The sequence below is a fragment of the Schistocerca piceifrons genome, unplaced genomic scaffold (assembly GCF_021461385.2).
Source record: "Schistocerca piceifrons isolate TAMUIC-IGC-003096 unplaced genomic scaffold, iqSchPice1.1 HiC_scaffold_902, whole genome shotgun sequence".
NCBI lineage: Eukaryota > Metazoa > Arthropoda > Insecta > Orthoptera > Acrididae > Schistocerca > Schistocerca piceifrons.
Window position 1 is genome coordinate 37,801 of NW_025729171.1, and position 14,647 is coordinate 52,447.

A 14,647-nucleotide genomic window follows, 5' to 3' on the forward strand; every position below is an offset into this window, starting at 1 on the left:
TTCACAGAGGTAGACTGCACTGTAGTTCCTTCTCTAGATTGTCGTACAGATGACAAAATGGTAGATATTGAAATAGATGACAGAGGGATAGAGAAACAAATAAAATCACTCAAAAGAGGAAAGGCCGCTGGACCTGATGGGATACCAGTTCAATTTTACACAGAGTATGCGAAGGAACTTGCCCCCCTTCTTGCAGCTGTACCGTAGGTCTCTACAAGAGTGTAGCGTTCCAAAGAATTGGAAAAGGGCACAGGTCATCCCCATTTTCAAAAAGGGACGTCGAACAGATGTGCAGAACTATAGACCTATATCTATAACGTCGATCAGTTGTAGAATTTTAGAACATGTATTATGTTCGAGTATTATGACTTTTCTGTAAACTAGAAATCTACTCTGTAGGAATCAGCATGGGTTTCGAAAAAGACGATCGGGTGAAACCCAGCTCATGCTATTCGTCCACGGGACTCAGAGGGCCATAGACACGGGTTCGCAGGTAGATGCTGTGTTTCTTGACTTCCGCAAGGCGTTCGATACAGTTCCCCGCAATCGTTTAATGAACAAAGTAAGAGCATATGGACTATCAGACCAATTATGTGATTGGATTGAAGAGTTGCTAGATAACAGAACGCAGCATGTCATTCTCAATGGAGAGAAGTCTTCCGAAGTAAGAGTGATTTCAGGTGTGCTGCGGGGGATTGTCGTAGGACCGTTGCTATTCACAATATACATAAATGACCTTGTGAATGACATCGGAAGTTCACTGAGGCTTTTTGCGGATGATGCTGTGGTATATTGAGATGTTGCAACAGTGAAAAATTGTACTGAAATGCAGGATGATCTGCAGCGAATTGATGAATGGTGCAGGGAATGGCAATTGAATCTCAATGTAGACAAGTGTAATGTGCTGCGAATACATAGAAAGAAAGATCCCATATCGTTTAGCTACAATATAGCAGATCAGCAATTGGAAGCAGTTAATTCCATAAATTATCTGGGAGTATGCATTAGGAGTGATTTAAAATGGAATGATCATATAAAGTTGATCGTCGGTAAATCAGATGCCAGACTGAGATTCAGTGGAAGAATCCTAAGGAAATGCAATCCGAAAACAAAGGAATTAGGTTACAGTACACTTGTTCGCCCACTGTTTGAATACTGCTCAGCAGTGTGGGATCCATACCAGATAGGGTTGATAGAAGAGATAGAGAAGATCCAACAGAGAGCAGCATGCTTCGTTATAGGATCATTTAGTAATCGTGAAAGCGTTACGGAGATGTTAGGTAAACTCCAGTGGAAGACTATGCAGGAGAGACGCTCAGTGGCTCGGTACGGGTTTTTGTTGAAGTTTCGAAAACATACCTTCACCGAGGAGTCAAGCAGAATATTGCTCCCTCCTACGTATATCTCGCGAAGAGACCATGAGGATAAAATGAGAGAGATTAGAGCCCGCACAGAGGCATACCGACAATCTTTCTTTCCACGAACAATACGAGACTGGAATAGAAGGGAGAACCAATAGAGGTACTCAAGGTACCCTACACCGTCAGGTGGCTTGAGGAGTATGGATGTAGATGTAGATGTAGACCAAAAAATGTTTTTCTCGTAATGAAGACACTAAAGTGGGGGTCAGCTATGCTGTTATTGCTTTTAATGATGGCAACATTGGTAGGGTGAAAGTGCTACAACATATGGGAATTAATTCTGGAGCAAACTGCATCAGAGAATTTGAATGGATGGACAAGCTTTGCATTGGTAAAGCAAAGTATGCAGCACAGTTGGCCACTACAGAGTCCAGAAAGAAGAAAACAAGAAAAAACTTAAAAAAGATCAAGAGGATGATATACAGTAAGGTGCAGGGGGCTTCTGAGTGACTAAAAATAAAATGTTAAGCATATATTGAGTTACAGTCTATTAAAACTTTAAAAACTCTTCCTGAAAATTTACATTTTCTCTTGCATTTTTCCCTAAATCTCAGAAACTACTTCGAGTAGCGAATTCAAATTTTCAGGGAGTAATAACATATGTATCCTGAGTCTTCCGAACTAAAAGAAGAACATAATGTTATGTATAAATAAAATTATTTAGAATAACATACAAAAAAGTACACAAAATTTTAACTGTGTAATTAAAAAATTGTATTTCCAAAAGCAGTGGCTGAAATGCAATTATTGTAAGACTCAGAACATATAGTTTAATGTGCTGTAAAAGTTTCTTGTCAATGGCTACAGTTGTTCCTGAAATACGGGGAAGTTAAGTCACTAAATTTAACATTGTCAGGATAGGGCGTTCAAACTCCCCTTAATGCACGTTTTCTCCTTCCTCCACTTGGTGAGCGACACATTTATAGTATTTTCACAACAGCAGTAGCTATTTTCTTACAATTTCTTTTTGCCGGCATACCATGTCCCGGGCTTCAAGGGATGTGTGGGATTTATTACCTCAATGAGTGAACACTTCTGTGGCACGTGCAACCGTTTACGGATAACAGCTGATGGCAATTTGGAGGTGTGTCTCTTTGGGAATTCAGAGATATCTCTCAGGTGAGTGATGAAACATAGAATAATCGTGTCCAAGTGAAAATTCATGCGAGGAAACCATAAAATTACTAGAAGACTGACAGACTGATCAGTATTTTACCTTCAGGAGGTGAAATTCCAAAACTTCTTATAGACACATTCGTTCCTCTTGTCCTCACATTAGTCGTGGAGTCCGAGTGACCTTTCAGACCTTCAGAAACTTATCCCTCTTTCCTCTCTCATGAAGGAACTGATAGTTCCAAATGCTGAGTATAGAATAATACTTTTAAACTGTTTGCCATGCACATTAGGTATGTGGTTGGTATATGGAAGAGATAAACTGCAGTTAAATCCAGCAGGTATGAAATGAGTAATCTTTTCTTGAAGTTTTCAGCTTGCACCCTCCTCCCTCCCAGACATACAAACCAGATACCTCTAGCTAAATAATTTGTGACTATATATAATTTGCCTCTGTCAACATCATGTTACACTAACCTATTTGTGAGATTAAATTAAAGGAAAGTAATCAGGACTGGAAATTATGTAAAGACATTTTTAGCTATGTCCCTAGGTTGTAATAAAGTTAACACAGTATTTCTGTCCGTGTGATGGTAACTATGATTCGCCAGCCACCGTTGCCAAGCGGTTCTAGGCACCTCAGTCCGGAACCGCGCGACTGCTACGCTCGCAGGTTTGAATCCTGCCTTGGCTCAGATGTTAAGTCCCATAGTGCCCAGAGCCATTTGAACTGTGATTCATGATTATCAGAGTCTATATGTTCCAAATAAAAATTGGAACTTCATGTGTATAAATGTACAAATTATTAGACAATGGGACCAACAACTGACACTTTTAAATTGATGACTAGACTAAGAGATTAATAATAGGAAAAAAACTGCAAGATACTTGGCGATAAGTTTGTTTCAGGACAAGGTACGAGGGGTGGGGGGTGAGAAGAATCAGCTCTCTCTTTGTGAGCATAACAGAAATCCTTTATCAACCCATGGTAAAATAAGATATAAAAATACAGGGTCAAACAATTAAGTATCTTAAAAACCAAATGACTAATAAAATTGAAAGCTAAGAAAAGTAAGTTCGTAGTAAGTAGGGTGAAACACAGGGGGCTGCAACATATTGCCATTGTTGTTTGACTTGTCTATCAAAGAAAAAAGAAATGGATCAAAACAAAATAAAAGTGAGAATGGAAATGTATCAGAAGCAGATAGGAATAAGCAAGGAACATATTCTTTAATAAATAAAAAAAAAAACTGACATGTGAGGCAGATGTTCCTACAATTTTATGTTCAAAGCACAGCAGTCTGTGAAAGCAAAATATTTATGACATTGAAAAAAGAAAATCAGTGAGTGAAAAGTGTGTGTAGGTGAATTGTGGTGAAAGACTGGATATTGGAACTTCTGTTAGGCTGCCCAGTATTAGTTAACTTGGTAGTAAAGGAGCAAGTTTGCAAGGGCAGATAACTGTTTGACTACGTAAAATAGAGTGGGAGTATGGAAAAGCTAGTCCAAGATAGGATGAAAAAGGTAACAGCAACTTAAAAAATGAATTGATAAGTTACCATGAACCCCATTCCAATCTAGTGAATGCAGTGGTTGACAATATCTTGTGACATTCGCCTATAAGGCTCAAAGAATAATTGCTAAATAAAAATACAAAATGTTGACAAGACTGTATCTAAGCTGTCACTCTCTTTTGAAACAAGGGTGTTTAAACCAACAAACACGCAGGAAAGCAGGGACAACTCGCACACTAGAGAAGGATGGGCAGTATCATTGAAGGAGTGAGCATAAACTGTGTGGAATATGTGTGGTGCAAGTAATGAGAAGAGGAAAAATGTTGATCTGGAAACAAGGGAATAAAAATTTGCCACGTGAAGACACAACATGGTACTGTGCTGATGAGTGTGTACAAGTGGTGATATACAATATACATTGATAAAGGAACTCTGCATTGGGGCCAGAAGACCACGCAATGCTCTTCGAGAGATGTCCTCTACTATATATCTATGGAGAGTTAGGGGATCAGTATACAACTCTCCAGGCTGTTATCAACTTCCAGAAGTTGAAGACACTACTTCTCACTTGAGTAGCTCCTCAGCTGGAACTACAAGCAGAGTGTACCCTATTCCAGTCTGTCCACCGAGCAGAATTTCCCGGCTCTACAAGGAATTGAACCTGATCCCTTTCTATGGCACGCCTGTGGCATACTGACTGCATAGCTGTGGCAAGAGTCATAATATATACTTGTGAACAATTGAGTTATAACTATTCTGTTTATTGGGGAGAGAGTATGTATATTGCCACCGTGAATGAAATAGTTTAGTGTATCGTAACTGGAATGTATTCAGACCTCGTACTTGTGTGAGAGCGCAGTGTCTTAGACACTTGTACTGTTTGTCTTAGCATGAACTAACCGGTGAGCCTTACTTTCTAGTATTTTTAATTATATATCATTACTGGTGCCTCTGGCACTTTTGTGTTGCAATAGCTTGCAATAGCAAACATTGAGTCAACCATGGTTTTTGGATTAGAAGTAGAGGTCAGCTGGGTTGACATTGGGAATAGAGTGATGGGAAGTGGACAATAAGCAGTTATATTGAAGGATGCATTATTTGATATGTTAAGGTTAATTACAAAATGTGGAGTGGAGAATTTTTCACGTTGAGCAGAAGTAAGTTTACAGGACCAGATGTCAAATTACACATGATCAGCATGAACACTGGCACACAGAATAATTTATAGGTAGCCTTGCTGTATATAAAAAATCAGATTTGTGCTGAACTGTCATGAACAAACTGTCACTTCTCTGGAATAAATAGACTCTGATTTGTTAATTACATCTGTGTAAATGAAAAATATATTAAAAGGTAGAGTGTTGCTTACTGTAGAGGAGACATGTTACATTGTAGACAGGCACAATTAAAAAGGCACTTACACAAAGGTTTCGGCCACAGCCTTTATCAGCAAAAGAGATACAGAGAAACACACACATTTATACACACAGGCAAGCACATGTCACACACATATGACTGCCAACTCCAGCAGCTTGCCTCTAGCTGCTGGACTTGGCAGTTTTTTTTTTCTCTGTGTGTGTGTGCGTGCGTGCGTGCATGCACACGCGGTGTGCTTGCTTGTGTGTTGTGCCTGTGTGCAACTTTGTTTTCTTTACGGTAAATACTGATCTATCTTTCCCTGCACTGTTGATATTCCTACCTGGAATTTCCATTGTTTAATCAGTGTAAATAAGAAGGACACAGTTACATATATTCTGTCACTTGAAGACTAATACATGAAGTCAGTGGACATTATTTTTTATTGCAGAGGATCTTTGTCACCACTAATTATTAATTTTGTGTTCCAGTTAATTAGACATGGTTTCATCCTTTCCTGGATGTGCCCTTTTTGTTAAATCTTCCTTCAAAAGATCTGATTTACTTCAAGTTAATAAACCTGAGTATTCAGAAAAAGGAGGTGCAGCTTACAGCTGCAGTGTCACAGTTGATCACAGGGTGATTTTATCACTGCCATATCGTGGGTACCCATGGCTCGAGACACTTATTCTATGAGGGTGTGTAGTCATTGGGCTTTCTTGTACCACAGTGTCAAAGGTGTAATGTGAGCAGATTTATTCAAGGAAAATACTACCACAATCAGCAGAGTGAACTGCTATGGGCAACAGGATATCATTGACAGGGGTTACCACTGACTAGCATGGCTTTAGCAGTGAACAGGTGGGCCACAATGTAGCAAATGACTCACCAACTCAGTGACAGTCAATAAACAGTAACCATTCATGCCACTGGGAACTGTCACCTCTTTGTGGGATACAAAGATGCAATCTGCACACTGCTCGTCGCAGTTACAAAGATTAGCATTGGTTCAGAACAGCACCAGGGGATGCTCGAAGCATGCAGGAAGGTCGTCTGTCTGATGATTTGCGGTACATATTGCCAAGGTGGCAGGGTGAAAAATAAGGAGTGATCAAAAAACTTCCATTTGAAGGCTGCATAGTTCAGATCAGTATGCCACACACACACACACACACACACACACACACACACACACACACACACACAGACACACACACACACATACACACATATCCATCCGCACATATACCCTGCTTGTGTCTGTATATGTGCGGATGGATATATGTGTGTGTGTGTGTGTGTGTGTGTGTGTGTGTGTGTGTGTGTGCGCGAGTGTATACCTGTCCTTCCCACCCCCCCCCCCACCCCCCCCTAAGGTAAGTCTTTCCACCCCCAGGATTGGAATGACTCCTTAACCTCTCTCTTAAAACCCACATCCTTTCGTCTTTCCCTCTCCTTCCCTCTTTCCTGATGAAGCAACTGTGGGTTGCGAAAGCTTGAATTTTGTGTGTGTGTTTGTTTGTGTGTCTATCAACATACCAATGCTTTCGTTTGTTATGTTACATCATCTTTGTTTTTAGATATGTTTTTCCCATTTGGAATGTTTCCCTGTATTATATTATATATCAGTGCTTTCCTCTCCCACAACTATCCTGCAGACCTTGTCCACAAACAGATCTCCCAAGCAATACATTCCTCCCCACCCAACAACAATGTTACTACCCCCAGACCACACAGAAGCATTCCCCTTGTCACCCAATATTATCCTGGCCCAAATACATCAACTAATTACTCCGCCACGGATATGAATTTCTCAAGTCAAGCCCTGAAATGAGATCATCCCTTGACAATATTCTCCCCACACCACCCAGAGTTGCCTTTTGCCGACCCCCTAACCTCCGTAACATCCTTGTCAAACCCTACAATATTCCCAGACCACCTTCTCTACCCAGCGGTTCCTACCCCTGTAACCGACCCCGATGCAAAACCTGCCCCATGCATCCCCCCACAACCAACTACTCCAGCCCCGCTACTGGTAAAACATACACAACTCAAGGCAGGGCCACATGTGAGACAACACGTCATTTATCAGCTGACATGCCTGCACTGCACAGCCTTTTACATTGGTATGACGACAACTAAACTGGCTGAGCGCATGAATGGGCACAGACGAACTGTCCGCCTAGGAGATGTCCAATACCCAGTAGCGGAGCATATCCTCCAGCATAATTCTAGGGACCTAGGAACCTGCTACACCATATGTGCCATTTGGCTTCTCCCACCCAACACCAGTACCTCGGAACTGCGGAGATGGGAACTTGCACTCCAACACATCCTTTCATCCCGCCATCCCCCTAGACTGAACCTATGTTAACCAACCTCACTCCCATTTACTCTTTAGTCTTCTCCTCTTTCCCTTTCCTCTTTAGCCATTCATGCATCTTTTCATCCAACATAGTTGCGTTTATCTTTATACTATGTACCTCTTTACTTCTGTATTCATCCTCCTTGGTTTGAAGCTGGCACAGTAATTACAGTAGAATATCTTTGGCTTCCCTCTGACATCCATGCCTCCATCTTTGCTACCCTCCCTGTTTACCTTTCACCTGTTGCTTCATAACCTGGATTGTGAATAACTGAATCCACTTTCCCTTCTTCCCCTTTTTCCCCTCTCTCCTCCCTGATGAAGGAACGAAGTTCCGAAAGCTAGGATACGTCAATTTTCTGTTCTGTTTTGTGTATCTATCGGCTGTACTGAGCTGGCCAGGCCCTCTATCTCTTTGTTAGCATTTGTTTCATATACATAAACACACACACACACACACACACACACACACACACACACACACACACACACACACACACACACACACACAGACAGGGTGATGCGTATTATCATTTAAAAACCTCCAAAGCACTGTATATGACCCTGAGACAAGTAATTTAATACAAGACACATGGAATCACAAATGTTGGATACGATACAAATGTTGGGAAATGTGTCAAAAGCGAATGACAAATGTCACCAGATGATGTACCTTGCCATGCTTGCAGTGGTTGAGCCTCTCGGCCTGTCACACTTGATCATCCCAACCCAAGTCAAGTATTCATATCATTATGGCTACGGACACACATGTGCGACTTTAGTGATGGCATTCGGGATTTGAGTCTTGCATCTGGCAGGCAGTATTCTTTCATTGTGTTAAACAATTATGTATTTATATTAAAGTTTATTATTTTATTTACCGGCCTTGCAGTTTCCTTGATTTCTTGCAAAGTACAGTACAATGAAAACCTACCATATTGCATAACAAGTAGATGAGTATAAGCTTCAGAATAGCATCATTGCCATAAAATGACCTATGTTTTCTTTACTAACTAATGTCTGTAAACAAAAAGAGAAGGGACAGAAGCAAAAAACACAAAATCAGAACTGCTTTTGCTTGATTACAGCAGGGACAATAATTTTGTAACATCTACATTTACAACAGATCATATTTACAAAATGTTTTCGAAATTTGCTCTGTTTGCTCAAATGAAAGTATTGCACTGCTCAATCATTCCTTTACACTCAGCCCCAACTGCTGCACATGCTGTGGGGTATGTCATCTGGTTACGTCATATGTTCAGTGTTTCTCACCAATTTTTGGGGTATTTTGAAATGTACAAAAAGGCAAATGCAGAAAGTTATCACATTTTGCTGCACATTACCTGCGTCACAGAAAAATAATGTATACAAATCTTCTCAGATTTGCCACTGAATAACTTTGTGCAAGCCTCACAATATTTCACCAACACAACTGTTCGTCATCTTCAGGTAGTGGTGGGTCCTGTCATCACTACTGCAAGATGTGACTGGTGATATTCGCACAGCAGAATTGAAATTTGTCAGGCTAGAAGCAGGAGTACGAATGTGTGGACAGGCACTCCCAGTTGGATGGAAATGCCATTCATAGTAGCCTTCTGCTTATGTGTTGTGGGCAATGACTGCACTTCTGGGCACTCGTGTGGTTAAAAGCTGAATTAACTCTCTGCAAGGTGCTGCATCAGGTCATACATCGGAGGATCTGGTTTCTACTGTGTTAATTTCATAGCAGTCAGTGCTGGATTCTGGGCAGTGCTTAGTCAAAATTCCATATTCCTGTTGGTAAGATTGCCCACCGTATGGATACATGCCTCATTCTTAAAAACACAATCCTAGAGTGATGATGCTGAGGATAAAATTTCAGTCCTCTTGGGAAACGTGTGGTGCCCTGTATTCTGGCAGTGCTCTGCTACCACTAATTTACTGGGTGGCACTTTTGTCAGCGCTGTTGAACACAGTGTTCTTGCACAATGTGAGGTGTCTGCCCTATATAAGATTTGCCATAATGGCATCAGATCTTATATATGATCTGTGTTTTCTAAGGTCAAGATTGTCTTTAACTGAACACAAACAATTCCTTAGTTTTGCTGGTAGTCGAAAAACACACTTGATTCTGTTTCTCTTAGCGATTCTTTCTATTTTTGAAAACATGCCACTGAAATATGGCAAGAAAGCCATTTGCAGTGCTTGTCTAAGTATCTTCATTTACACCCCTACACTGAACTTGCTTTGCTCAGAACACATTGCAAATCTGTTTACAAGAATAACATTCTGCTGGAACACTGTTCTTAGGTGTTACAGTTCACCAGGCAGACTGTCGGTATCTGAGATCACGTGTGCTCTATGTGCCAGGGAGTGTAAGACACTACCACATTGTGCAGGGTGATGGCAACTTTTGGACCGCAAATATAACTCTGCATGTATCAGTTTGCAGTAGAGACTATGCCCCAGTGTTCTGTCAGCTTTTCTTCTAACCGTGACATCCAGGAATGGTAAGCTGCTATCTTATTGTACTTCCACAGTGAACTGAATATTCAGATGGAGCGAGTGCAAATGCTGCAGGAACATAGATAGTGTCTGTATTATGTGGGCCACACCACAAATGTCTCTTCAGCATTCTGCCAGAAGGAGGAATGTTGGATATTTACTAAGGGAAATAGAGGATCTCCCATGGGAGCACTGTCCACTTGATCAAAGTAGTTGGTGTTACATAAGAAATAGGATGAGGTATGCACATGTTTAAACAGCACCACAATTTCTTTCTCAAACTTGCTGCTAATAACCTCTAATGAGGGCTGCAGGGGCACTTTTGTAAGTAATGATATAACATTTGAGCTAACTAAAAGATCTGAAAGTTCTAGTTTAAGCATCTTCAGGTATTCTATGAAATCCTCTGAATTCTAAATATGATGGTCATAGTCATCCACATGATAAATTTCAAAGCTGTCACGTGGAAATTGCCAGTTGCATCTTGCAGCAGTGATAGTGGAAATCACCACCACCTGAAGATGTCAAAACGTTGTGTCACTGAAATATTGAGGGAGGGACTTGCATAATGTTATCTGGTGGGGAACCCAAAGTGTTTTTGCAACAGATCTATCAGGCAAGCCTGAAAATTCACATATACTCCAAGCAGTAAGTACCTGTTGTAAAATGGTCACATTAGTGAGCTTGGCAATTAATTAACAGTTTATCAATAAATTTGGCGTCATTTTGCAAGAAATTGTGCTATGTTCCACTACTCCCTCTTCAACAAAACTAATGTCAGTTTCTGCTCCACCTCTTCAGCCCGAGATCCTATGTATACTCTTGAGCATTTGTGTAAGATACCTGTTTATTTATAAAAATAAAAGTAACTTCTATCATGACTTTCCCATTCTTGTCCAGTGGGTTTGTTATCCTGCTGTTGCCTACTGCAAACTACAGGATTACTGTTGAAGATTTCTGCAAAGTTTTTCTTCCTTTTTAGTGCACCAACATTTCACTGTGTGGTAATTGCCTGGTACTGTTTAACGGGTGTTTTAACTGTTGTTTCAGAGATGCAATACGAAGCAAATGCAGTGAGGATGACTTGCTTGCCATGATTGGGGCAGGAGTGAGTAGAAAGAAGAAACAGCATGCAGGTAAGATACATTACAGCAAATGTAACTCTATAGATAGAAAGAAAATTTCTGCTTAACAAGTCATAGCAAACATAAGAGCAAAATAGAACGAAAAACAACAGTGATAGAACCTGTGTTTTTGTGTAAAATTGGATTTAATTTTTTATTTAGTATTCATTCTGATTAATGCTCATTGGTCAACAGTACATTTCAGCCCTAGAATTTGGTTCTGCAAGGTCCACCAGATAACCATATATGGCTGTTGTAACTCCTTTATTGGACTTCAGAAGTTTTCCAGCAACAAATCTTTTTTTCTTTCTTTCTTTCTTTCTTTCTTTTTTTTTCTTTTTTTAAAAAAAAGCTAAAATGCAGAAAACATCATAAAGGAAACACTCACAGAAAAGCATCAGTGTACTTGAAACAATGGAAACTCCAGTAGGAATATAAACAATGTTGGAAAAGACAGATTACTACTTACTGATGAAGGCTGTGGCTGAAAGCTTTATGTAAGTGTCTTTTAATTCTGCCCATCTGCAGCCTAAGGTATCTTCTTTATGGTAAGTAACAGTCTGTCTTTTCCTTCATTATTCATTGGTGTTCTTTGTTTTTATTGCTGTTTAGCAAGCATTGTGTGGTATATAAGGGATGCGAATAGCGTCAGATGTTGAATCATCACTCTGGAGGATATGAAGGTGCTGCATATTGGTGTAGACAGCATTTTCTGATGAGAGTTTGAAAGAAACCTCATTGTGGATGTCCATTTGGTCGCCTGGTTAAACCTTGCAACATTTGTATTTTTTGAGTATTTGGATATGACAGTGGCCTGATGTTGGAAAGTAAGGGCATACTCATCATCAATGTTCCAGTTCACTACATCAGACCACTACAAGGGCGCATCACTGTGTAGTGTACTGAGTACATTGTAACCTGTTCACGTCTGTGACTGCCATCTGAGAACAAGTACAGTAAACTCTCGTGCAGCTACACTTTTGGCTAGCTAGATTGACACTTGACAAGTTTCAAGTTGCGTGCACCTGGAGCCAAGCCTTTGCTGGTGTTTTTTGGCAATCTACTGCTAATCAGTGCACTGGTGCGTGTCAAAAGTCCAAGTATTGTCAATTCGTGCGTGTGTTGGTTGAAGCTCTATTGTGTTTCTTATTCGTATTGCGTGGTTTCATGCCACTGCCATCTATTGGAAGTCCTTGTAAGTACAGTACATACAGTATTGTTCTATGCAGCGCAACATAGCCCTGTCGAAACTGACAATTAGAGCGCGCCGCCTAACACTTTCCACTTGTTGTCGGTACATCAAAGCTGAGTGTTTAACAGTGAACGTACAACACCCTGTTGTGTTGCCACGTGGGCTTGGGTAGAACAGAGGAAATGGCATAGATGTATCCAATGCCTTCATTTGATGGCTGCCACAGCCTGGTTTCAAAAGTCAAAAGTTTGTCTAGTGCATCTCGAGTGTTGTCAAGTTGTGCATCTGTGTGTTTCTGATTTGAGGTTTTGTGCTCCCACTATGTGCCTTAAAGTGTCCAGAGATAAAAGGGGCCAAAAACCATAAAGGACTCAGTCGAGTGTCTGTAAAAAGAACACTGAACGTGACTACGGGCACGAAACATAAAACGAATGTGATCTTGTTGGAAAAAGAGCTTCACACTTTGCAGAGAATTGATGCTGGTGAGCCACCCACAAAAGTTGCTGCAGAGTAGGAGTACAATTACTGATCGGGAGACAAATCGATCAGGAATTGAAAATTTTTGTTCCATCCAAGCATTGGGCAGTGCAGTGAAATCTTGAAAAACAGTGAGAAAAGGTGCACATCCTCAGTTAGAAGAGGCATTATTTTTGTGGCACGAATAAATAAGAGCCAAAGGTGTGTCAGTTTCAGGTCCTCTACTTTGTCAAAATGAGCTGATGAGCTGATTGAAGGAAAGAAGCAAGAATTCCTCGGAAATAATGGCCGGCAGGATCGTTTCAAGAAGCGGCATGGCATTCATGAAATTGCCATCAGTGCCAAATCATTATCTGGGGATTAAGCTGCTATGCTGATTTTAAGAAGAAACTGCACGCAATCATTGACAAAGGATGTTATACTGGCAATCAACTTTACAAATGTGATGAAACTGGGTTGAATTACAAAATGCTGCCAACGAAAACCCTTGCCTCTAAAGAAGAAGAAATGGCTTCTGGATACAAAAATATCAAAGAAAGATTTACTGTCCTCGCTTGCAGTAATGCCACTGGCAATCATAAACTGTGTCTTACTTTAATTTGCAAATCCAAAACACCAAGAGCATTTAGACACCAACCAACCAGCTTTGCCACTGAGGTACACAAATCAGTCTTAAGGCACGTATGAACAGTGCCATCATCAGAGAGTAGTTCCAGGCAGAGTTTGTTCCAGCTGTAGTAAATTACATGGCAGGAAATGGACTTCCTTGAAAAGCGCTACTTCTTGTGGACAATGCTCCTTATCACCCAGGTGATCTGCAAGATGGGGATATCAAAGTTGTATTTCTCCCACAAAATGTCACATCTCTATGTCAACCGATGGACCAAGGTATTCTTGAGGCGATGGAAAAACATTACAGATGCAAGATGCTGGAATACTTAGTAGGTGTGATTGATGCTGCAGATGATTTTGTGGAAGTTCTTAAAAAATCGATGTTTTAAGTTCCATTCATTGATTGCTGAAGCTTGGAGTCTAATTCCTCCACTTCCTCTTGTTAGGTCTTGGAAAAAACTCTTAGATCGTAAGGCAACCTAAGTGGTGGGAAGGAGGAGGCAACACCGAAACTCAAGCTGACATAATTTTGGTGAATTTACTGGAGAAGCTGGTTGTAAAGACACACACTTCGAAGACATTGAAGAGTGGATGGAAAATGGCATTTTTTCATGTGCTTGAGGATGAAATCGTCCAAATTGTGACCGATCATAAAGTGTCAGAAGACTATGTTTCTGATGATGAATCAGAGAAAAATATTCCTCACACATTCTGTTACGAAGTGATCCAAACTGCCCTGGAGTACATCAGCCAATAGGAGGAGACGATTTATCCTGAAATAGTTTGATTTCAACGTTGGAGATGTATTGTTGCAGAAATAGTTTCTCAAGCAAAAAAACAAAAACAAAAAAAGACATTTGTGACTTCGTTACCAAAAAATAAACTCTAATGAAGCATCCTAGAACTTCTATGTCCATAACTTAAAAAGTTTTTTTTTTTTTTACTTTTCTTGAAAGTTGCTCTAGACAGACTTTTCGTTCCTTTGA

The 14,647-nt window shown here is 40.4% G+C and overlaps 1 protein-coding gene across 1 annotated transcript in view; it reads left to right on the top strand.

Annotated features, from left to right (window-relative positions):
- LOC124771267 (molybdenum cofactor biosynthesis protein 1-like) overlaps window positions 1-14,647 on the top strand; it is a gene marked incomplete at its 5' end in the record, with an annotated part of 46,543 nt that overhangs the window by 22,767 nt on the left and 9,129 nt on the right. The window contains 2 exons of the mRNA XM_047249298.1: window positions 2,368-2,540; window positions 11,307-11,392. Of these exons, the coding sequence (XP_047105254.1) occupies window positions 2,368-2,540; window positions 11,307-11,392 (259 nt within the window). The remainder of the gene's footprint in view (window positions 1-2,367; window positions 2,541-11,306; window positions 11,393-14,647) is intronic.